Source organism: Ranitomeya variabilis, chromosome 2 (genome assembly GCF_051348905.1).
Source record: "Ranitomeya variabilis isolate aRanVar5 chromosome 2, aRanVar5.hap1, whole genome shotgun sequence".
Taxonomy (NCBI): Eukaryota; Metazoa; Chordata; class Amphibia; order Anura; family Dendrobatidae; genus Ranitomeya; species Ranitomeya variabilis.
Window position 1 is genome coordinate 723,687,298 of NC_135233.1, and position 26,128 is coordinate 723,713,425.

General features: G+C 47.2%; 1 protein-coding gene across 1 annotated transcript in view; it reads right to left on the bottom strand.

The window, feature by feature from the left end:
* MAN1A1 (mannosidase alpha class 1A member 1) overlaps positions 1-13,798 on the bottom strand; it is a 248,095-nt gene extending 234,297 nt beyond the window's left edge. The window contains exon 1 of the mRNA XM_077289550.1: positions 13,090-13,798. Within this exon, the coding sequence (XP_077145665.1) occupies positions 13,090-13,662 (573 nt within the window). The 5' untranslated portion in view covers positions 13,663-13,798. The remainder of the gene's footprint in view (positions 1-13,089) is intronic.
* Positions 13,799-26,128: the final 12,330 nt, after the last annotated feature.

The window sequence follows — 26,128 nt, forward strand, 5'->3', positions numbered from 1 at the left end:
AAGCAGAACAATGCATTCCTATGGGTGCAGAATCGCAGCGATTCTGCACAAAGAAGTGACATGCTGCGGAATGTAAACCGCTGCGTTTCTGCGCGGTTTTTCTCGCAGCATGTGCACTGCGGTTTGCGGTTTCCATAGGGTTTACATGTTAATGTAAACGCAATGGAAACTGCTGCGGATCCGCGGTAAAAACCGCAAAGTGTGAACATGGCCTAAGGCTATGTACACAGTGCATTTTTGATGTGTTTTTTTTTTTCCATGCAGAAATGGTCCAAAAAACACAATGGAATCCTTATGCAAGGTAATTCAATCACAATCCTAAAATGTTGTGCACATGATCAGTAAATTTCCGTGCATTTTTTTCTGCCGGATGTCAATTCTTTGTGCTTTTCTGCAGCGTTTCCACACCCATTGACTTCAACTGAGGCAGTCAAATCTGCAGCAAAATCGCAGGTATAAAAATGTTTGCTGATTTGCTGCGAATTTGCTGAGTTTTTGAATTGCGTTTTACCATCAGTGTTTCCCAGCATGGGAAACACCGGCACGGTGGTTCTTATCGGCAGTAACGCTACCGCCAGTAAGACTTGTCAGATGTCAGCGTGATCCCACAGCTGACTGACCCGCAGCGGTACCTGCGGTAAAAAGCTTGGTGTGGGCCGATGAGACTGCTGCTCCCATCGGGCTGTCTGCTTTCACTGATAACAGAAGCCGCTGTATCATCTGCGGCGCCTGGGCTCACAGTTTAAAAAAAAAAAGGAAAATTCCACACATTCACATAAAAATAAAAAAAACATCATACTCACATAACACCAAATCCCCAACACCCTCATCTCCTAGAAATAATGTAAAATAATAAACCAACATATAGTGTCTGCCATAGTCCAGGTAATTCCAAGTGTCCCATGGCGATCTCACGTATAGAACAGTCACATCGGGAGTTGTGACTGCTCTACTCGGCCACCGGTGATACACTGACAGGAGATAATCGCTCCCGCAGTGCATCACTGAGCTACGGTGAGAGTTCACCGGAGTTCATCAGCTCCGGCGCTCTCACTTACGGCACTGCTGCGTGAGCGCTTTCCCACGCAACGGTGCCGTAAGGGAGATCACCAGAGCTGATCAGTTGATGAACTCCGGTGAACTCTCACGGCAACTCAGTGATACACTGTCTTTGAGAGCAGACACATCAGTGACTGCTCTCAAAGTGAACAGGACCGTCATGGAACATTATGGATCATCTTTTCTGCGGACAGGCGAGAAATATTGTGGTTTATTTTATTTTTGTTGCAGGAGATGTTGTTGTCGGTGGATTAGGCGTTCGGTAAGTATGGTTTAATTAAGGTTATTAAAGGAGTCTCATTATTTCAAATAAAGGACCTTGCTCCGGGTATGTGTGTTTTTATACAATATCACTATGGGGTTACTAATAGATAGATGTCTTATAAACGCCTCTCCATTACTAACCTGTGAGCTTGATGTCACCCAACAAAAAAAAGGTGATAACCCCACAAATATGAACCCCACTTGCCACTGATACAGCGCAAGTGGGAAGAGTGAGGCTAAGCGCCAGATTTGGCACATCTTATAAATGCACCTTTTCTGGGGCAGCTGAGAGCAGAGGTATTTATTCTGGGAGGGGCCAATATCTATGGCCCCTTCCTAGGCTATTAATATCAGCCTGCAGATGTCTGCATAGCCTTTGCTGGTTATTAATTATAGGGTTGTTCCACATTTTTTTTTTGGGGGGGGGGGTACCCTCATTTTAATAGACAGTAAAGGCCAAGTATACAGCTGTGAGTTGATATCAATAGCCTAGGAAGCTCCATGGGAATTACCCCCTTCCCAGGTTATAAACATTGGCCCCCAGCCGTCGGCATTCCCTCTGCTGGTTATTAAAATAATTATGTGGGAGCCCACGCAATTTTTATATATATATATTTTTTTTTAATTAACAGTTGCTGTCTAGTTACATCCTATGTGCGTTTTTTCGGTTAATGATCGTACATAGGCTGGTGACAGTGTTTGTGTGTGTTTTTGTGTTTACTTATCGGCTTAGTAATGAGGGTGTCAGGGCGACAACTTTTCATTACTAAAGGTACCGTCACACTCAGCAACTGTGCAAAGAGAACGACGACGATCCGTGACATTGCAGCGTCCTGGATAGCGATCTCGTTGTGTTTGACACGCAGCAGCGATCTGGATCCCGCTGTGCCATTGCTGGTCGGAGCTAGAAGTCCAGAACTTTATTTCGTCGCCAGGTCGGCGTGTATCGTCATGTTTGACATCAAAAGCAACGATGCCAGCAACGAGCATAGGGGGCGTCGCAGCGTCTCCTTCTAGCCAGTCGGTACACTCCGGCTGTTTGACATGGAGCTAACAACCAGCGAGAACGAGAAGTGAGTCGCCGTTACGTCACTGGATCGCTCCTGCATCGTTCTGGAGCTGCTGTGTTTGACGTCTCTACAGCGACCTAAACAGCGTCGCTTCAGCGATCTATTTTAGGTCGGCTCGTTGTCTATATCGCCGCAGCGTCGCTGAGTGTGACGGTACCTTACACCTAGAGCTACTTGTCAATGACAGCTGCTGCCCTAATCCCATTACCCTGATGCCACACTGCATCAGGATGAAAAAGGTGGTGTTGAGCTAAGAAATTACATCACAAAACTTAAAAATATCTTAATTTAACTCAAAAATGCCTTCATTGCTGTATAAGAACGCATGCAAAAATTAGCTTTTTTTGCTGCAGTGTTTTTCCTGCCAAGAGATGCAGAAACCTTGCAGAAATTTCTGCAAGCAAATACTCAATGTGCACACATAGCCTAAGGCCTGTGTACAAGTTGCAGATTTGTCACAAAATCTAAAGGGTTTCCTGATGCCAGCAAACTGAAAGTGAATCCTGAAGTCTCATGCACACGCTGCTTATTTGTGACTTGCAGATTTGGTGCAGATTTAAATCTGCCACATGTCAATTCTTTCAGCGTTTTTGCTGCAGATTTCACTCATACTAATATCTGGATAGGATAAAATCTGCACCAAAAACACACATTTTGGCAGCTGCATTTTCCCTGCCAAGAGATGCAGAAATTTCTGAACCAAATACTTAACGAGGGCATATACCCCAAGGAAGAAATCCAGCGAAAACTGACCAAGTGAATGGTTGGAATTAACCTTTTACCATGGGTATATTTTACAGGTCAGGACAATAATGCTGTACGAGGACAAAGACTGAATTGCTGCTCAGTAACCATAAGAAGGCATAAAAGGGTGTCACCATTAAACAATGGATAATGGATACTATGAACACCTTAACGAAACCTGAAACTACTACAAAGGGAAACAAGGGATACAATAACGTAGCTATTCATTTTACTGGGAGTAGCCAATTAACAGATTGTGTTGTTAGACACATTTCACAGACCACACTGATCACCAAGACTTCCAAAGTCTAATCAACTGGACGACCAGGGGAACATGAGACCACAGGGGATTACACGTTTACGGACACTCTGAACTGCCCTTATCCAGCTACACACATAGGGTTTTGCTCGGTAATAAGAAATTGTAGCCAGAATCACATTTGGTAATCCCTTCGCAATACATGCACCACTGCCGTGGAAATGTAACATTACATACCGGCCTATCAAACCCTTGGGCCTCACTCACACGTCAGATTTTCTCACATAGAAGAAAAATAGACTGATTGTTTGGATCAAACTTTGATCATAGTGTGGTCCAAGCGTACTCTGTTTTTTTTCTTCGATGTTCGAGAAAAACAAAGTTTCTCCACCAGCTTTCTGACAGTCCATGAAAATCAGACAGCACCTGGATGTCATCTGAGTGCGGTCTGATTTTTTTCATGGACCCATAGACTTGCATCGCCAATTTTGATCTGACCCTTGGTCAAAAACCAGACATGCCTCCGCAATTTTCTGCTGACCGCTTGGCCCATGAAAAATTACAGACACATCAATGACCCATAGACCATCACAGGTATGAATGCCATGGATCGCACCCGTACAAGAATATCAGACATCTGCATGAGGCCTTACAGTGCGGAAGTGTGTTCTGGAACTCCGGAGGATTCCTTAGGGGGCCATGTGTTGCATTAAGACAGTATCATTGGGCACAGCCTATGAGGACACATTTTGAGATTTGAACATAGCTTGCATTTTCCTGGCACAACATAAAACCATGAAAGTCAACAGAAATATTGACCGCTATGGAAGCCTGCTCATTGTGCTTACAGTCAGGGGTCAAACTGAGCAACCATGGATAATTTATCCAAGAAACCCTTTTACCAGGAGAAATGTGAAACTAAATCAGTAGCTTATTGGATGTAGCCACTGTTCTAGCAATTAAGCATCACAGACAGCAGAATGCAAGAGCCAGTCTCGGGTTTAGTTTTACATCAAAGCAGTATTTCCAATTAACCCAATGAACAACTTCTAAACATAAGAAGCGGAGTGAACTAGGGGGAGGAGGTACATTACAGTTAGATAAGCTGCCACCTCTACAGACAGAAGTGGAGAAGTTTTATCACATTCTTGGAGCAGCATTCTTCATGACATCTCCATCTGTGGCAAGTGAAAGGTCACAGGCTCGCACAACGTAAGGAGCGGCTTATAGCTAATGAAAACATTCAGAGAACTATTCTACAGGAAGTAATGACAAGAGGTCTACAACTGTCCTCCAACCCACCACCTGCTCAACACGGCTATCTGACAGCTACTCCACATAGGGAGCCACAGTCATCCAGTGCTCAGCAGGGCTCCTGGTACAAGTGCTGAAGGCATCTACAGGCTCCCATCTACCACCCGGAGGCACACAGTGCCCTGCTGGCCTTCGCCAGGGTGATATGCAGTGGCATAGTATACATAGGGTACAAATTAAACTGGAGTAAATCCAACATGCATGTACAAGGGCAGCCCTGGGATATCGGATATATGCGGCTAATGTGTGAACTTAAACAATACCTGACCCTAACAAAGTGTGAAAATAAACAATGTTCACCAACGGTACCGTCACACATTGAAATTTTCATCGCTGCGACGGCACGATTCGTGACGTCGCAGCGTCGTATAATCATCGCTCCAGCGTCGTAGACTGCGGTCACACGTTGCAATCACGGTGCTGCGCTCTGCTCTCACTTTCCGGCCGGCACTCAGAGCAGGAAGCAGACGGCAAGGGACCTGAAGGACACCGACGGGTGAGTATGTACGGTTTGTTTTTTTACGTTTACGCTGGTAACCAGGGTAAACATCGGGTTACTAAGCGCGGCCCTGCGCTTAGTTACCCGATGTTTACCCTGGTTACAAGCGAACACATCGCTGGATCGCTGTCACACACAACGATCCAGCGATGTCAGCGGGTGATCAAGCGACGAAAGAAAGTTCCAAACGATCTGCTACGACGTACGATTCTCAGCAGGGTGTCTGATCGCAGTAGCGTGTCAGACACAGCGATATCGTAACGATATCGCTAGAACGTCACGAATCGTAACGTCGTAGCGATGGAAATTTCAATGTGTGACGGTACCCTTAGTGCACTGCCTAGGTGTTAGGTAAACTATGACTGACCAATGCAACACCCCTCCCCCCCCAGCTTTTCATTAACTAAGAACGTTTTTGTTCAGAGTAGTCATTCTTTCAGACAAAAAAAACAAAAAACAAACACCTTCTTTCCAGTAAATAATTTGATCAATTTGCCCTTTATTTTCCCAAAAATGATTTATGGTTGGAATCACATACGTCCTGCATTGGTGGCCTTACACCTTGCATTGTTCATGCTTGCATGGTGGAAGCAAAACTGAATTTTGGGATCCTGAAAAATGCATAAAAAAAAACACTGCAAGAAAAGCAGCAAAACCTGCCTTTTCTCTGCAGCTTTTTTACTGCCAATAGATCAGGCTTTAGCTGCAGAAAATAAGCAGTGTGTGAACATAGCCTAAAGCTCAACCAATGGCACAAACGGTGTCCTGTCCTACTCAGATGTTGCAAAAGGATTAGTGTCCTGAATGTTACAACATATTCCTGCAATTTAATCTGTACTAGAAATGGAAATATGGGCCCGGATTCACCAAGGACGGCGGTTTTCACAGTGTTCTTGATGAGGCGGGCTTGCTAGTGTCAGACGCCCCCATTTCATTAATGAATGTGGTGCATCTGAATAGTGACATGCTCCGCACCATAAACCTTTTTCCAGTTGGAAACTGGTAAGAATTGTGGCATAGGGAACATGCATCATAAATGTAACGAGTGGGTTTGACATGCCACGTCCCAGTGCTGCCAAAAAAAAGTTAAAGGGAACCAGTCACCCTTTTTTTTTTTTTTTTCGATTTGAGATAAAAATATGGTTCAATTGTGCCTGAGCTCTGCTTTACAGCAGTACCTTTCATATCCCCCGATTCCCAACCTTTGCTTATAAAATACCTTTGAAATCGCTCAGTTTTCGTATGTAAATTACCCCGGTCTGGTCCGATGGGCGGAGCCTATTCGCTGTTTCTCTTCCCGCTCCTCGGCGTGCTTGACGTAACGAGATCTGTGAATAGCACAGATCCCATACAGTTTCTGCGTGTGCGAATTGAACTGGCCTCTAGCACCTGTGCAGTATGCTTTGCCCAACTGTGGTCACAGCATAAAATCACTATTCTGCATGCGCCGGCAGTTTCCATGACGTTCTGTGCCCCGGAAGTCTTGCCATGCAAGGGAGCATAGAACGTCATGGAAACTGCCGGCGCATGCGCAATAGTGATTTTATGCTGTGACCACAGTTGGGCAAAGCATACTGCGCAGGCGCTAAAGGCCAATTCAATGCACACGCGTAGAAACTGTATGAGATCTGTGCTATTCACAGATCTCGTTACATCAAGCACGCCGAGGAGCGGGGGGAGAGACTGAATAGGCTCCGCCCATCGGACCAGACCGGGGTAATTTACATACGAAAACAGATTACAAAGATATTTTATAAGCAAAGGTTGGGAATCGGGGAATATGAAAGGTACTGATGTAAAGCAGAGCTCAGGCACAATTGAACTATATTTTTTATCTAAAATCGAAAAAAAAGGGGTGACGGGTTCCCTTTAAAGCGGTTATCTGGTCCAACATGAAAAGTCTGAAGTCACTTTGTGCGACTGCAGACTTTTGAGTCCTCCCAGTGCGTGCCTTGTGTGCAGCGAGGACTCGCCGTTCTCTGCCCCGGGAAGGGCAGTCAGGTATGTGATATGCATACTCCCGGGTAGCACCTGTCTTGTGGGCGCAGCCTCTCTCAGTACAAGTGGATTGGCGAGGTTGCGTCCCATCTAGCGGGCGTGGTGCCACCAATACACTTATACTGAGCGAGGCTGCGCCGACTAGATGGGTCCTACCAAGGAGTATGCATATTGCATACCTGACCGCTGTTCCCGAGGCAGAGGACAGCGAATCTTTGCAATGTACAGTGCGTATGCTGGGGGAATCACCTGCGTTCAATAGCTGGCAGCGATTTGGACACAGAGGACATGTACTGCGTCCAAAGCACTGGCAATGACTAACCGTGGGCACATACCCATAGGCAGTCACTGATACGCTACATGTAAAATATCTCTGGCACACTTTGGGGCAGATTTACTTTAAAGTAGAAGAAAAATAGACAAGCCTGGCGGAATGTGTGACAAATTTATCCCATAAACACACACTCCAATGTATTGGGTGCATCCTGCTAATAGCCTTTTCACTTTCTTATGCCACCTCTTGACTCATTTACACAAGTATGTGGCACAAAAAAAAAAAAAGTTTGTTTTTAATAAATGTACTGCATTTTCAGACTCCTCTTAGCCACACGCCCTCCTTTTCTTGACATGCTACAAAATTGTCAAAAAAGGGAACATATTCGCATACTAAATACTCTACTTTTGTGGTACAATTTAGGACTAACGCTAGTGTAGCACCTCCGTTATTCTTCCTGAAGCGGTACAGATAAATAACCAATCGGGTGTGTCACTACATAGTCTAACATGGAAAGCACTGATTGGACAGCATCAGACCCCCAACTGGCAACACCTACTTGTCAAATCCACATCTAAATTTGCTGTAGGACTAAGGCTATGTTCACATCTTGCGTTTTTTGCTGCACGCAAAACCATCTCTTGGCAGTAAAGAAGCTGATAACATAAAAACAGGTTTTAGTGCATTTTTGTTGCACCAAAAACCCAGAAAAACCAGATACCTGTGTTTTTGCGGCGTTTTTGCACTTACTCATTACTTTCTATCTACCCTACTAAAACGCTGAAATTAGCGACATGCTGCAGTTTGCAAACACGCATCAGTTTTCCAATTCAGTCAGAAAAAAAAAAAGATGTGTGCGCATGAGATTTCTGAAATCTCAGACTTTGCTGGTACTGTAAAACACCTAAAAATCGCAACGTGTGAACATTGCCTAAAGATAGCCGAGACACCAGTGCATTGACACCCCCCTTCCTTTATGCCATGGGTAACTGGACCCATATAATGGAATTGGTCTTCTGGATAAACCCTAAAAACCTGACTGATTTTGGGAACATGGAGACCTCTTATGGTTACATCATCTCTATCTAGTACTTGGGGAACTCTATAAATGACCACTATTTGGTCCGAACTAATTGGTGTTTTTTACTATTTGTTTTATGTCATAATGTATCTATCTAAAGGGTAAGCCACAGAAGAGTTATCATTGAGGCAGGGGTATATTCCTAGGGTCCGTATAGGGTTCTCCTCGAACCTACTGACCTGCTCCATGTCTCTAATTGCTGATATTGTGGCTCTTTCATCCGACCAACATAACTCTGATAAAGCTGTTCATATGATCGTATCATTTGATTTGTGCTTATATGATCATGTTGTGCATGTTACTTCCTATTGAGAATAACATTGTTACATTGGTTTCCTATACATGGGAATTTTCAAATGATTTGACTAATTAATATTTTAATATTATAGGTGATGGGTCTCTGGTTACAAACTAATAGAAGAACGGCTCATCGTATAACCCCAGAATAGTTGTTTCAATTCACAGTTTGTGCCACATGGACAGCTAATTGGCAGGAATGAACTTTACTCGCTGCTCTCTCATTTTTCCCAATAACTAGGAATAGTTAGGGAACAATTTTAATTACTGACTCATTTATATGCGCACAGATAAAATTAAATGCGATTTTGCATTTTTCTAATAGCTTACTGAGGAGGAAACCTGCAGGCTAGCTGCGTTATAGATTGGGCATGATCATTCGGTAACCAGTCCTGGGCAGCGTTCTCACAGATCATAGTGATTTTATTCCTGCAGGACCATAGGGATGGCGGACCCCTAGGGTGGTCATCCTGATGAGTGCTGGTACATGTCACTATAGAATTCTTCCTAGTACATGTTAGGCTGTACCCACGCTGCTAGTAACTTCTATTACTTTACATTTATCTACCCTTTTCCATACATAAATAAGGCATTCCTCCCAAAGATCCTGCATAGGGGTCTTCTAGTAACGAAGGCTTGTATATTCCTGTTTTGTTGCTTGACACCTAGTTTGCTGTTCTCTAACTCCACATGTTCACAATGCCGAATCCAGGACAGGGCAATAATATGTCCTAGTGGCCACCTGGCTGTAGTAGCCAATCACTGGTAATGGTAGTGATGGTATGGACAGCACATCACTGCTACAGCCAGAACTTAGCAGCCACCCTCATTATTCTATAGATCTCATATCACTCCATATTGCGTTCAATGGCAACCAGTTTTTTTTGTTTGTTTTTTTTTGGGGGGGTGGGGAAAGGAACAGATAAACCATGTAAATTGGAGCATCCGTCCTAATCCGGCCCCCGCATCAGTGATCCAAGACACAAAACATTATATCCCCTTTTAGGACTTTATTCTTAAACCCCCTCCCCTTCTGAAAAGGCAATAACCAACGGTTCTTAAGACTAAAGAACGCAGAGTAGTAGATTTCTTGAGGGAGGAGGAGAAAAAAAAAAAAGAAGGCCTCACTTCACTTCTACCTGGAAATAGACCCTAAATCAATGGCAGCAAGTAAATCTTATGGCTTATAATGGGAAGACATAAATCAGAGCAAGAAGCCGCTGTCTGCAGCCTGCGTCTCAATGTGTAGAGTACAAGCACTAATGTATCCATTATACTTTCTGTTAGCGCTTATATAGGATGTATAGGACAGAAACCTATGGCAGAGAAGTCACGCTATTATCATTAGAGTTACAAAGCGATGGCGGTAGAAGAAGCAACCACTCAAAGCTGGAGCAAGAAGACAAGAAAGTAATATAAACCCCTCCAAGGTGCCTCCAAAAAGCCACTAAATCTCATTTTGACAACTTGGCATTCAAGCAGGACTAGATTCAGCCTGAAGTAACAATGCCATGGAGAAGAGCGGCCAATCCAGAGACCCCCCCCGGGATCATTCATTACTTCACTGCGGCCACTCCGGCTAATGACCAGGGTGCACAGATCACAGCTCCGGCTTCGGACACGCTACCAGATTGACTTTTTCTTAGTAGCCAGGCAAGAGAATACAACTTAAAAATCAATGACATTGACTACCTGGCTTCTGGACCGCCTGGTTATTAAAAGGGAAAAAAAAACAACTAAAAATCAGGATCTCAGAAGGAAAAGGCCAAGACGCAGCTCAAGGAACCTTTGCACCTTAGTTCTCATTACATATGATTGGCCATGTGACTGATAGTACAAGTCCTTCTGGTCATGTAGCCACTGGTCTATCTCTACACAGGTGCCATCTCTAAGGGGGTAGGCAAACCCTGGGGGCATCCTGTGGGTGAGGGGGGGGGGGGGGGGGTGTCATACTGTGAGGGCACTGGCCAAAGGAATTGCCCCTTTTTCTTTGGGATGAAGACCATTAATGAAGCAAGAGAATGATGCTGCTGTACAACCAAAGCTGCGGGATGGATATGAGAGAGGGGGGCACAAGGACCCCACAGCAGCTCCCTGAGATGCCAGCTAAGGACTCTGCTGTACACTGGCACGGTGCCCTCCTACCCACATGGATCAGCAGCAGCCAACACTACAGGACTGGACTCCCATCTGCTGTGCCACTAATCTGATAGACACCTCCTCCGCACCATGTGTGACCTATCATCCCTCCATGCCCTACTGTGTGAGGTGTGCAGTGATCGGCGGCAGCGCTCTCACCTCCTCTGCACCATGTGTGACCTATCATCCCTCCATGCCCTACCGTGTGAGGTGTGCAGTGATCGGCGGCAGCGCTCTCACCTCCTCTGCACCATGTGTGACCTATCATCCCTCCATGCCCTACCGTGTGAGGTGTGCAGTGATCGACGGCAGCGCTCTCACCTCCTCTGCCCCATGTGTGACCTATCATCCCTCCATGCCCTACTGTGTGAGGTGTGCAGTGATCGGCGGCAGCGCTCTCCCCTTCTCTACACCATGTGTGACCTATCATCCCTTCATGCCCTACTGTGTGAGGTGTGCAGTGATCGGCGGCAGCGCTCTCCCCTTCTCTACACCATGTGTGACCTATCATCCCTTCATGCCCTACTGTGTGAGGTGTGCAGTGATCGGCAGCAGCGCTCTCACCTCCTCTGCCCCATGTGTGACCTATCATCCCTCCTGCCCTGTATAACATGTGCAGTGATCAGCAGCAGCGCTCTCACCTCCTCTGCCCCATGTGTGACCTATCATCCCTCCTGCCCTGTATAACATGTGCAGTGATCGGCGGCAGCGCTCTCACCTCCTCTGCACCATGTGTGACCTATCATCCCTCCATGCCCTACTGTGTGAGGTGTGCAGTGATCGGCGGCAGCGCTCTCACCTCCTCTGCACCATGTGTGACCTATCATCCCTCCATGCCCTACTGTGTGAGGTGTGCAGTGATCGGCGGCAGCGCTCTCACCTCCTCTGCACCATGTGTGACCTATCATCCCTCCATGCCCTACTGTGTGAGGTGTGCAGTGATCGGCGGCAGCGCTCTCACCTCCTCTGCCCCATGTGTGACCTATCATCCCTCCTGCCCTGTATAACATGTGCAGTGATCGGCGGCAGCGCTCTCACCTCCTCTGCACCATGTGTGACCTATCATCCCTCCATGCCCTACTGTGTGAGGTGTGCAGTGATCGGCGGCAGCGCTCTCACCTCCTCTGCACCATGTGTGACCTATCATCCCTCCAAGCCCTACTGTGTGAGGTGTGCAGTGATCGGCGGCAGCGCTCTCACCTCCTCTGCACCATGTGTGACCTATCATCCCTCCATGCCCTACTGTGTGAGGTGTGCAGTGATCGGCGGCAGCGCTCTCACCTCCTCTGCACCATGTGTGACCTATCATCCCTCCAAGCCCTACTGTGTGAGGTGTGCAGTGATCGGCGGCAGCGCTCTCACCTCCTCTGCACCATGTGTGACCTATCATCCCTCCATGCCCTACTGTGTGAGGTGTGCAGTGATCGGCGGCAGCGCTCTCACCTCCTCTGCACCATGTGTGACCTATCATCCCTCCATGCCCTACTGTGTGAGGTGTGCAGTGATCGGCGGCAGCGCTCTCACCTTCTCTACACCATGTGTGACCTATCATCCCTCCATGCCCTACTGTGTGAGGTGTGCAGTGATCGGCGGCAGCGCTCTCACCTCCTCTGCACCATGTGTGACCTATCATCCCTCCAAGCCCTACTGTGTGAGGTGTGCAGTGATCGGCGGCAGCGCTCTCACCTCCTCTGCACCATGTGTGACCTATCATCCCTCCATGCCCTACTGTGTGAGGTGTGCAGTGATCGGCGGCAGCGCTCTCACCTCCTCTGCACCATGTGTGACCTATCATCCCTCCAAGCCCTACTGTGTGAGGTGTGCAGTGATCGGCGGCAGCGCTCTCACCTCCTCTGCACCATGTGTGACCTATCATCCCTCCATGCCCTACTGTGTGAGGTGTGCAGTGATCGGCGGCAGCGCTCTCACCTCCTCTGCACCATGTGTGACCCATCATCCCTCCAAGCCCTACTGTGTGAGGTGTGCAGTGATCGGCGGCAGCGCTCTCACCTCCTCTGCACCATGTGTGACCTATCATCCCTCCAAGCCCTACTGTGTGAGGTGTGCAGTGATCGGCGGCAGCGCTCTCACCTCCTTGATCTTGTCCCGCTTCTGCTGCACGGCGGGGTCCGCAGGCTCCTTGCCCACCACGCCAATGGGCTCCTTGAAGGGCCGGAGGGTCAGCCTGCCCGCAGCCGTCACCCTGCCCTGTGCCCGCAGCCGGTCCTTGTCGCTCTGGATGTCCCCCTTGATCTGCTCGGGCGGCCGGTTCAGGGTGTCCTTGGCTTCCCGCAGCACCCGCTCATGCTCCTCCCGGATCCGGGCCAGGCGCCCCCCGTCCTCCTCGTCCTGCGGTCCGGGCCCCAGCGGGGTGCGCTGCGGAGGAGGCTGCGGAGGCTGCTGGAAGAACACCCCACTCAGCAGCTTGGGGGAGTCGGGGAGGAAGAAGATGGCCCCGAAACACAAGGTGATAAAGCCGCTGAACACCAGCAGCAGCACGAACTTCTCCGTGAGCCGGAATCCGGAGAGCTTCCTCCCCGCGGGGCCCAGCCAGCTCAGCCCGGACACCCCGCCTCCAGGGGCCAATCCGCCCGGCCCGCCCCCAGCTCCGCTCCCCGACCCCAGCGGGGACACACTGAACGGCAGCAGACTGCCGACCGGCATGACCGCAGCCCGGCTCCGCCTCAGGTGAGCGCACCAAGTTCACCGCTCAGTCCCGGAGCGCAGCCGTGAGCAGCGTGTTCTCCGCTCCGTCCGGAGTCTTGCTGCCACTTCCCGGGCTGTTTGTCAGAGTTTATCGGAGGGGAGGAGCGAGGGAAGTGCGGGAGGGGGGAGCCCGCTGTGTGGGAATCCCTGCTTCTCGTGAAGGTGGAGGCAGGGCCGCTCACTCCCCCAGCCCCGGGGCGGGGAGCACTTGCCAGGTGACCGCACACACTGTACACACACATCCAGTCATTCCGCTGCCTCTACCCGGCACTGACGGAGCCCCGGGGCAGCAGTACAGGCGCTGGAGAGTCTCCGCCCTCCCGCACAGGCCACGCCCGCGCCTGCCTCCTATTGGCTAGAGATGAAAGCCTGGCAGAGAACAGGCGCCGGCTCACGATGGGTTGTAAGCGGCGCTATGCGCGGGGGCTCACTGTGTGCGGGGGGCTCACTCTGTGCGGGGGGGCTCACACACCGTGCGGGGGGCTCACTCTGCGGGGGGCTCACACACCGTGCGGGGGGCTCACACTCTGTGCGGGGGGCTCACACGCGGTCCCCTCACAGCAGCAGCCCCGGCGCACACAGCGCGGCATCACCGGGCTCCGGCACATGGAGCTGCTCCGGACTCTGCGGCGCCGTGTCTGCACTGTGCAGTAAATGGACGTTGTACACACAGACACAAGCTGTATAGCTGCACACCTACTGTAGAGTACTGTAGCCCTGTGCCCTCACCCTGGTATACTGTAGGTGCGTGTCCTGGCACCTAGGTACTGTATAACTGCGCCATTCAGTAATATGTGCATCCTCACACCTAGTGTACTGTACAGCTTAAAAGTTTACATACCCTGGCAGAATTTTTGCTTTCTTGTCTTTTTTTTCAGCGACTATAAACGGTAACACCTAAACTTTTTCTCTTTTTAAATCACAATGACAGCCCAAAACATCCAAATGACCCTGATCAAAAGTTCACATACCCCATTTCTTAATACCGTGTGTTTCCCCCTCTAACATCAATGACAGTTTGCAGTTTTTTGTGGTAGTTGAGGATGAGGTTCTTTATTTTCGCAGATGGTAAAGCTGCCCACTCTTCTGGACAAAAAGCCTCCAGTTCCTGTAAATTCCTGGGCTGTCTAGCATGAACTGCGCGCTTGAGATCTCCCCAGAGTGGCTCAGTGATATTGAGGTCAGGAGACTGAGATGGCCACTCCAGAACCTTCACTTTGTTCTGCTGTAGACAATGACAGGTCAACTTGGCCTTGTGTTTTGGATCGTTGTCATGTTGGAAGATCCAAATATGTCCCATGCGCAGCTTCTGGGCTGATGAGTGCAAATTTGCATCCTGTATTTGCTGATAACGTGCCTTTGTATCTCACACTTCCCCAAAACATCAGTGATCCACCTCCATGCTTTACAGTAGGAATGGTGTTCCTTTCATCATAGGCCTTGTTGACCTCTCTCCAAATGTAACGTTTATGGTTGTGGCCAAAAAGTTCAATTTTGGTCTCATCACTCCAAATTACCTTGTTCCAGAAGTTTTGAGGCTTGTCTCTGTGCTGTTTTGCATATTGTAGGTGAGATTCTTTGTGGCATTTGTGCAGTAATGGCTTTCTTCTGGCGACTCGACCATGCAGCCCATATTCTTCAAGTGCCTCCTTAGGCTGTGTGCACATGATGCAGAATTGGTGCAGAATTTTCTAAATCTGGATCTTCTGGCAGAATCCGCAGCTGCGTTTTTTACACGTTTTTGATGGGGGTTTTTGCGCGGTTTTGATGCGTTTTTTGTGCGGATTTTCTGCAGATTTTACCACTGCGGATTTCTATTAATGGAGGGGTGCAGAAACGCACAAATAAGTGACATGCACTTCTTTGAAATCTGCAGCGGATTTTTCTGCACCATGTGCACAACTTCTTTTTGCACATTGATTTACATTGTACTGTAAATCACAGTGCAGATCTGCATCGTGTGCACACAGCCTTATTGTGCATTGGAGAATGATTGAAATAGGGAGCACCACAATGGACAAAATGGTAAGGTGAACACAATACCTATATCTACATCAGGTAGAATCAGAGTATTTGGGGGGGAATAGGGAGAAAAGCTACCTGTTATCATGTGCACACTACCAATGATAAATAAAAGTATGCAATTATATTAGACACAAAGCATCCTGGGTAGCCCAGGCCCAATATTGCCCCACAATAAATCAATAACTGAGTGCATATGATGTCCTATCCACAAGTCTCCTGTAACAACATGAAGCAGAGAATAATTATTCAACAATATATTTCTATGAATGATGTGGATAATTGCACAAAACCGTATATGTCCGTGATAGATGGTACCTTAGGGCATGAACCCAAAAAAACAACCAGTGAGCACAAGGAATGTTTGTGGCCAGAGAATAGCATGTAACCATTTACGCAGCAGAAAATGGCGTGAACATGACATGGTTACTCTATCTACAGTAGTATAATCTGGAACTTAACTAGGCATAAAATGTAATCCAACCACAATGGGGAATACAATAAAGAAAAATAGCCACAATAAGAGCAATGCCCAATGAGGTAATGGCCTCACAATGTGTCCAGAGAAATGTCCAGGCCAGGGTTACCTACATATGACTGGCGTCTGGAGAACAGGAAGCCTGGGGTCTTCCAGGTCGAGTTGGGGGCGTATATACAGCATTATAGAATGCTGTATATAAGCCCTGAAAGGCGGTGGCCGTAACTCATATCAGCCAAACCTGGTGACAAGTTCACTTTAATGATAATTATGGCTTACGGCTAATGAAAACCCAAAAGTCATTATCTCAGTAAATTAGAAAACTTTATAACATCAGCTTCAAAAATGATTTTAAAATCTGAAATGTTGGCCTTCTGAAATGTATGTTCAGCAAATGCACTCAATACTTGGTCGGGGCTCCTTTTGCATCAATTACTGCATCAATGCGGCGTGGCATGGAGGCGATCAGTCTGTGGCACTGCTGAGGTGTTATGGAAGCCCAGGTTGCTTTGATAGCAGCCTTCAGCTCATGTGCATTGTTGGGTCTGGTGTCTCATCTTCCTCTTCACAATACCACATAGATTCTCTATGGGGTTAAAGTCAGGCGAGTTTGCTGCCAATCAAGCACAGTGATACTTTTGTTTTTAAACCAGGTATTGGTGCTTTTGGCAGTGTGGACAGGTGCCAAGTCCTGCTGGAGAATCATATTTCCAACTCCAAAAAGCTTGTCAGCAGAGGGCAGCATGGAGAGCTCTAAAATTTCCTGGTAGACGGCTGCGCTGACTTTGGTCTTGATAAAACATAGTGGATCTACCCCAGCAGATGACATGGCTCCCCAAACCATCACTGATTGTGGAAACTTCACACTAGACCTCAATGGATTGTGTGCCTCTCCACTCTTCCTCCAGACTCTGGGACCTTGATTTCCAAATGAAATCACTGAGCAGCAGTCCAGTTCTTTTTCTCCTTGGCTCAGGTAAGATGCTTCTGGCGTTGTCTATTGGTCCTGAGTGGCTTGACAAAAGGAATGTGACACTTGTAGCCCATGTCCTGGATACGTCTGTGTGTGGTGGCTCTTGAAGCAATGACTCCAGCAGCAGTCCACTCCTTGTGAATCTCAACCAAATTTGTGAATGGCCTTTTCTTAACAATCCTTACAAGGCTGTGATTATCCCGGTTGCTTGTGCATCTTCTATAACCACACTTTTCCCGTCCACTCAACTTTCCATTAACCCCTTCCCGACCTGTGACACAGCGTATGCGTCATGAAAGTCGGTGCCAATCCGACTTGTGACGTATATGCTGTGTCACAGAATGATCGCGTCCCTGCAGGTCGGATGAAAGGGTTAACTCCAATTTCACCCGATCTGCAGGGACAGGGGGAGTGGCTTCGACCACCCGTGGCTACGATCACTCTGATTGGCTGTTGAAAGTGAAACAGCCACTCAGAGCAATTTGTAATATTTCACCTATGAAAAGTGCTGAAATATTACAATCCAGCCATGGCCGATGCTGCAATATCATCGGCCATGGCTGGAAACCCTGATCTGCCCACCGCCACCGATCTCCTCCCCAGTTCTCCGTTCTGTCCCGTACTCCCCTCCGTCCGCCTGTCCGCTCCCCCGTCTGCCTGTCCGCTCCCCCGTCCTCCTGTCCGCTCCCCCCGTGCTCTGATCCCCCCCCAGTGCTCCGATCCACCCCCCCCGTGCTCCGATCCCACCCCCTCATACTTACCGAGCCTCCCGGTGTCCGTCCGTCTTCTCCATGGGCGCCACCATCTTCCAAAATGGCGGGCTCATGCGCAGTGCGCCCGCCGAATCAGCTGGCCGGCTGATTCGTTCCAGGTACATTTTGATCATTGTGATAAAACCTATCTCAGTGATCAAAATAAAAAAAATAGTAAATGAACCCCCCCCTTTATTAATAAAATAAAGAAAATATATATATTTTTTTTCCCATTAGGGTTAGGGCTAGGGTTAGGGTTAGGGTTAGAACTAGGCTATGTGCACACGGTGCGGATTTGGCTGCGGATCCGCAGCGGATTGGCCGCTGCGGATTCGTAGCAGTTTTTCATCAGGTTTACAGTACCATGTAAACCTATGGAAAACCAAATCCGCTGCGCCCATGGTGCGGAAAATACCGCGCAGAAACACTGCATTGTATTTTCCACAGCATGTCAATTCTTTGTGCGGATTCCGCAGCGTTTTACACCTGTTCCTCAACAGGAATCCGCAGGTGAAATCCGCACAAAAAACACTGGAAATCCGTGGTAAATCCGCAGGTAAAACGCAGTGCATTTTACCTGCGGATTTTTCAAAAATGGTGCGGAAAAATCTCACACGAATCCGCAACGTGGGCACATAGCCTTAGGCTATGTGCCCACGCTGCGGACTGGTGTGCGGATTTTTCCGCACTGTTTTTGATAAATCCGCAGGGCAAAAACGCTGCCTTTTTCCTGCGGATGTATCGCGGATTTTCCACGGTTTTTGTGCAGATTCTACTGCGGTTTTACACCTGCAGTTTTTTAATATGGAGCAGGTGTCAAACCGCTGCGGATTCCGCACAAAGAATTGACATGCTGCGGAAAATAAACCGCAGCATTTCCGCGCATTTTTTCCGCAGCATGGGCACAGCGGCTTTTGTTTTCTATAGGGTAACATGGTACTGTACATTGCATGGAAAACTGCTGCGGATCCGCAGCGTCAAAAGCGCTGCGGATCCGCAGTAAAAACCGCAACGTGTGCACATGGCCTTAGGGTTAGAATTAGAGTTAGGGTTGGAATTAGGGCTAGGGTTGGAAATAAGGTTAAGATTAGGCTTGTGGTTAGGATTAGGGTTAGGGGTGTGTTGGGGTTAGGGTTGTGGTTAGGGTTGGGATTAGGGTTAGGGTTGGGATTAGGGTTAGGGGTATGTTGTGGTTAGGGGTGTGTTGGGGTTAGGGTTGTGATTAGGGTTATGGCTAGAGTTGGGATTAGGGTTAGGGGTGTGTTGGGGTTAGTGTTTGAGTTAGAATTGAGGGGTTTCAACTTTTTAGGCACATCAGGGGTCTCCAAACGCAACATGGCACCACCATTGATTCCAGCCAATGTTGCGTTCAAAAAGTCAAATGGTGCTCCCTCCCTTCCGAGCCCCGACGTGTGCCCAAACAGTGGTTTACCCCTACATATGGGGTATCAGTGTACTCAGGACAAACTGGGCAACAACTATTGGGGTCCAATTTCTCCTGTTACCCTTGTGAAAATAAAAAATTGCTTGCTAAAACATCATTTTTGAGGAAAGAAAAATGATTTTTTATTTTCACGGCTCTGCGTTGTAAACTTCTGTGAAGCACTTGGGGGTTCAAAGTGAGTGCTCACCACATATCTAGATAAGTTCCTTGGTGGGTCTAGTTTCCAAAATGGGGTCACATGTGGGGAAGCTCCAATGTTTAGGCACATCAGGGGCTCTCCAAACGCAACATGGTGTCGTGTCCGCAAATGATTGGAGCTAATTTTTAATTCAAAAAGTCAAATGGCGCTCCTTCCCTTCCGAGCCCTGCCGTGTGCCCAAACAGTGGTTTACCCCCACGTGAGGTATCAGTGTACTCAGGAGAAATTGCCCAATAGATTTTAGGATCCATTTTATCCTGTTGCCCATGAGGAAATGAACAAATTGAGGCTAAAATAATTTTTTTGTGGAAAAAAAGTACTTTTTCATTTTTACGGATCAATTTGTGAAGCACCTGAGGGTTCAAAGTGCTCACTATGCATCTAGATAAGTTCCTTGGGGGGTCTAGTTTCCAAAATGGGGTCACATGTGGGGGAGCTCCAATGTTTAGGCACACAGGGGCTCTCCAAACGCGACATGGTGTCCGCTAACGATTGGAGCTAATTTTTCATTCAAAAGTCAAATGGCGCTTCTTCCCTTCCGAGCCTTGCCGTGTGCCCAAACAGTGGTTTACCCCCACATGTGAGGTATCGGTGTACTCAGGAGCAATTGCCCAACATATTTTAGGATCCATTTTATCCTGTTGACCATGTGAAAATGAAAAAATTGAGGATAAAATAATTTTTTTGTGAAAAAAAAGTACTTTTTCATTTTTACGGATCAATTTGTGAAGCACCTGGGGGTTTAAAGTGCTCACTATGCATCTAGATAAGCTCCTTGGGGGGTCTAGTTTCCAAAATGGGGTCACTTGTGGGGGAGCTCCAATGTTTAGGCACACAGGGGCTCTCCAAACGTGACATGGTGTCCGCTAAAGATTGGAGCCAATTTTTCATTGAAAAAGTCAAATGGCGCTCCTTCCCTTCCGAGCCCTGTCTTGCGCCCAAACAGTGGTTTACCCCCACATATGAGGTATCGGCGTACTCAGGACAAATTGTACAATAACTGTTGGCATCCAATTTCTCTTTTTAACCCTGGGAAAATATAAAAATTGTTGCTAAAAGATCATTTTTGTGACTAAAAAGTTAAATGTTCATTTTTTCCTTCCATGTTGCTTCTGCTGCTGTGAAGCACCTGAAGGGTTAATAAACTTCTTCAATGTGGTTTTGAGTACCTTGAGGGGTGCAGTTTTTAGATTGGTGTCACTTTTGGGTATTTTCAGCCATATAGACCCTCAAACTGACTTCAAATGTGAGGTGGTCCCTAAAAAAATGGTTTTGTAAATTTCGTTGTAAAAATGAGAAATCGCTGGTCAAATTTTAACCCATATAACTTCCTAGCAAAAAAAAATTTTGTTTCCAAAATTGTGCTGTTGTAAAGTAGACATGTGGGTAATGTTATTTATTAACTATTTTGTGTCACATAACTCTCTCGTTTAACAGAATAAAAATTCAAAATTTGAAAATTGCAAAATTTTCAAAATTTTAGCCAAATTTCCATTTTTTTTCACAAATAAATGCAGAAATGATCGACCTAAATATACCACTAACATGAAGCCCAATATATCACGAAAAATAATTCTCAGAACCGCTAGGATCTGTTGAAGCGTTCCTGAGTTATTACCTCATAAAGGGACACTGGTCAGAATTGCAAAAAACGGCCAGGTCATTAAGGTCAAAATAGGCTGGGTCATGAATGGGGTTAATATGCTAGGATACAGCACTCTGTGAACAGCTTCTTTATCAATGACCTTTTGTGGCTTACCCTCCTTGTGGAGTGTGTCAATGACTGCCTTCTGGACATCTGTCATGTCAGCAGTCTTCCCCATGATTGTGGAGCCTACTGAAACAGATTAAGGGACCTTTTAAACGCTTCAGAAGCCTTTTCCGGTGTTTTTTCTTAATTACTGAGATAATGACCTTTGGGCTTTCATTGGCTGTAAGTAGTGATATGTGAGTGTACTTGTTGCTCGGGTTTTCTGCAGCACACTCAGGTGATCTCCGAGTATTTGTTAGTGTTCGGAGATTTCGTTTTTGTTGACTCAGCTGCATGATTTATGGCTGCTAGACAGGCTGAATACATGTGGGGATTCCCTAGCAACCAGGCAACCCCCACATGTAAAAAAACACCATTGGAGGAAAACCTCCACTAAACTAAACAAAAAAACACCAGAACACAGGCAGGGATGCTTACCTGTTCAAGGCCTTGGAACAGGTAAGAACCCCCACATGTACTCAGGCTGGCTAGAAGCCATAAATCATGCAGCTGCGGCAAGGAAAACTAAATCTTCGAGCAGTCACAAATACTCGGAGACCACCCGAGCGTGCTCCGGAAAACCTGAGCAACGAGTACACTCGCTCATCACCAGCTGTAAGCCATAATCATCAACATTAACAGACATAAATACTTTAAATAGATCACTCTGTTTGTAATGACTATATAATATGTGAGTTTCACTTTTTGTATTGAAGAACTGAAGTAAATTAACTTTTTGATATTCTAATTTTGTGAGAAGCACCTCTATATGTGCGTCCTAACATTACTGTACTGTATAGTTGCACCATAGCACATAGTATACTGTATACCAGCATTTTCACACCTAGTGTACTGTATACATGGACCATCACATCTAGTATACTCTATATGTGCGCCCTCACAGCTGGTTTACTGTATATGTGCACCTTCACACCTAGTATATTGTACATGTGCGCCCTCACACCTGGTTTACTGTATATGTGCACCTTCACACCTACAATATTGTATACGTGTGCCCTCACACCTACTATACTGTATATGTGCGCCCTCACAGCTGGTATACTGTATATGTGCGCCTTCACACCTACTATATTGTATATGTGTGCCCTCACACCTAGTATACTGTATATGTGCAACCCTCACAGCTGGTATACTGTATATGAGTCGCCCGCCAGGGCCGTGGGGTACTCGGTACCGGGTCTGGTACTTAAAGGGGAATGTCACGGTGGCGGCAACCCGATCCGTGGCCCTGGGCACCCATGTTAAAGGGAATGTCTTTAAAGGGGTTTTGAATAAAGTTTGTGATCGTGACGCCACCTGTGGTATTCGGTCAGTGGGGACCGACGCTGCTTAAAGGGGTCCTCTGGGGTGATGATATTGCAGCTAAAATGGTATAACATCCCACAGGTGAAGTAGGTCCCCAGGGCTCCAGGTGTATAGATGAGGATGGATAGTGGTGCAGTAAAGAACGGAGGACACAGATTTGCAGTCTCTTTACCTGGTTTACTGAAGGCTTCAGACAACCGCATTCAAGGGCACCAGATCACAGGTACAGGCAGGGTCCGGCCGGATTGGAAGCAAGTTCAGAATCCCCTTTACCAGGTGGAGTTAGAAACCTTCTTATTAGCGCGGTGATGTTATAGTCCCTTACTGCCTATGGCTTCTGGCAAGGTCCTCACAGTTCTCTCTGTACTCCATAAAGGTGGGACACAAACCCGTAAGACAAGTGACTCGAGCCTTTTTATAGAGACTCTCTCACGACCCGGGCTCTATGCACCACTGTGTCTCCTGGGTATTAGGGTGGACAGGTTACGTGTAGTTCAGCTGTCCTGCCGATTTCTGCTGTAAGTCTTAGAGTCCCTCACAACCTCGGTCTTCCGGCTACCGGTATCTGCGCAGGAAGATAGCTCAATTGCAGCTGTCCTCCCCTGGTGTCACTCGCCTGTGCTTCGCTCTCCTGCACGCTCACTTTACACTGTTCTTCCTTCTCTGTTTCCCTGTCCAGGAGCTGCAGATCTTTCTCATGGCTGCACGGCCCATCACATGTCTCTCTTCTTTCCGCCAGGAGCTGCAGACCCCCACGTCTGCTCAGCTATTCTCCTATCGTACCAGCTCCGCCTCAGCTGAAGTTCTGTGACAAGCTCCTCTCTGGCCTTCTCTCTCTCTTCCTACGTACTCACTGACTCACTTTCCCTCCTAAACCAGAATGTATAAATAGGGAAGTTCCCCTGAAAACCAGGTTCAGAGCTCCCCCTTCTGGCCTGGAGTGTGAACATGTTGTGTGCACTGTGATTACCTGATAGAAGAGATCTTCCCTTGCTTCCAAGCGTGACATCAATCTCCCCATGAGGAAAGCAATGCCACTGTGACAACCAGGACCCTGAGGCATTACATATGTGTGTGTCCTCACAGCTGGTATACTGCATATGTGTGCCCTCACAGCTGGTATACTGTATATGTGCGCCCTCACAGCTGGTATACTGTATATGTGCGCCTTCACAGCTGGTATACTGTATATGTGCACTCTCACAGCTGGTATACTGTATATGTGCGCCTTCACAGCTGGTATACTGTATATGTGCACCCTCACAGCTGATATACTGTATATGTGTGCTCTCACAGCTGGTATACTTTATATGTGCACCCTCACAGCTGGTACACTGTATGTGTGAGCCTTCACAGCTGGTATACTGTATATGTGCGCCCTCACAGCTGGTATACTGTATATGTCTCACAGCTGGAACACTGTATATGTGCGCCCTCAGAGCTAGTATACTGTGTTTGTGCACCCTCACAGTTGGTACACAGTATATGTGCACCCTCACAGCTGGTACACTGTATATGTGCGCCCTCACAGCTGGTATGCTGTATATGTGCTCCCGCACAGCAAGTATACTGTATATGTCTCTAACAGCTGGTATACTGTATATGTGCGCTCTCAGAACTGCTATACTGTATACCTTCACCCTCACAACGGTCTTATTTTGTGTCTTTCAGTTTCCTTTGAGTTTTTAACTGGTTGTTTAAGCTCTTAATCACTATAAACATGAACAGGGAAGTTCTGGGGTTGGGCTGTCAAGTTTCGTGCCTGACAGCAGCACAATTTCCTCGATGCTTAACCCCTTCATGCCGCGGCCCTTTTTCGTTTTTGTGTTTTCGTTTTTCGCTCCCCTCCTTCCCAGAGCCATAACTTTTTTATTTTTCTGTCAATATGGCCATGTGAGGGCTTATTTTTTGCGGGACGAGTTGTACTTTTGAACGACATCATTGGTTTTAGCATGTCGTGTACTAGAAAACGGGAAAAAAATTCCAAGTGCGGTGAAATTGCAAAAAAAGTGCAATCCCACACTTGTTTTTTGCTTGGCTATTTTGCTAGGTTCACTAAATGCTAAAACTGACCTGCCATTATGATTCTCTAGGTCATTACGAGTTCATAGACACCTAACATGACCAGGTTATTTTTTATCCAAGTGGTGAAAAAAAATTCCAAACTTTGCTTAAAAAAAAAAAAAAAAAAAAGTGCCATTTTCCAATACCCGTAGCGTCTCCATTTTTCGTGATCTGGGGTCGGGTGAGGGCTTATTTTTTGCGTGCTGAGCTGGCGTTTTTAATGATACCATTTTGGCGCAGATATGTTCTTTTGATCGCCCGTTATTGCATTTTAACGCAATGTCACGGCGACCAAAAAAACGTAATTCTGGCGTTTCGGATTTTTTTCTCGCTACGCTGTTTAGCGATCAGGTTAATGCTTTTTTTTAATTGATAGATCGGGCGATTCTGAACGCGGCTATACCAAATATGTGTAGATTTTGTGTTTTTTTTATTGTTTTATTTAGGATGGGGCGAAAGGGGGGTGATTTAAACTTTTATATTTTTAATATTTTTTTCACATTTTTAAAAACTTTTTTTTCCCACTTTTGCCATGCTTCTATAGCCTCCATAGGAGGCTAGAAGCAGGCACAGCCCGATCGGCTCTGCTACATAACAGCGATCATCAGATCGCTGTTATGTAGCTAAAATGCAGGTGTGCTGTGAGCGCCGACCACAGGGGGGCGCTCACAGCCACCGGCGATCAGTAACCATAGAGGTCTCAAGGACCTCTATGGTTACCTTCCTGACTCATTGCCGACCCCCGATCATGTGACGGGGGTCGGCGATGACGTCATATCCGGCCGCCCGGCCGGATGCGGTAGTTAAATGCCGCTGTCTGCGTTTGACAGCGGCATTTAACAGGTTAATAGTGGCGGGTGAATAGCGATTTCACCCGCCGCTATTGCGCGCACATGTCAGCTGTTCAAAACAGCTGACATGTCGCGACTTTGATGTGCGCTCACCGCCGGAGCGCACATCAAAGCAGGGGATGCGACATGCGCTGTACATGTACGGCGCATGTCGCGAAGGGGTTAAACCTTAACTCATTGATGATGGGAGCATTTTATAGAGTGTCATAGCTGTTTTATTCCTTTGCAGTGCTCCCCAACTCCGGTCCTCAAGAGCCACCAACAGGTCAGGTATTCAGGATTTCCTTAGTATTGCACAGGTGATGGAATTCTTGCCTTTTCAGGTAATACAATTATCACCTGGGCAATGCTAAGGAAATCCTGAAAACATGATCTGTTCGCTGCTCTTGAGGACTGGAGTTGGGGAACACTTCCCTAGGGTGTGCAGGCGTTCAGGAATTAGCAGCGATTTGAACGCAGCACATGTCTGCTGCTTCCAAAGCGCTGCAGTCTATTGAGTGCAGCTGAATTTGCATGTGTTCACTGAACCGTGTGGATTCTCCGTGTCCAATATATTGTACGGGTG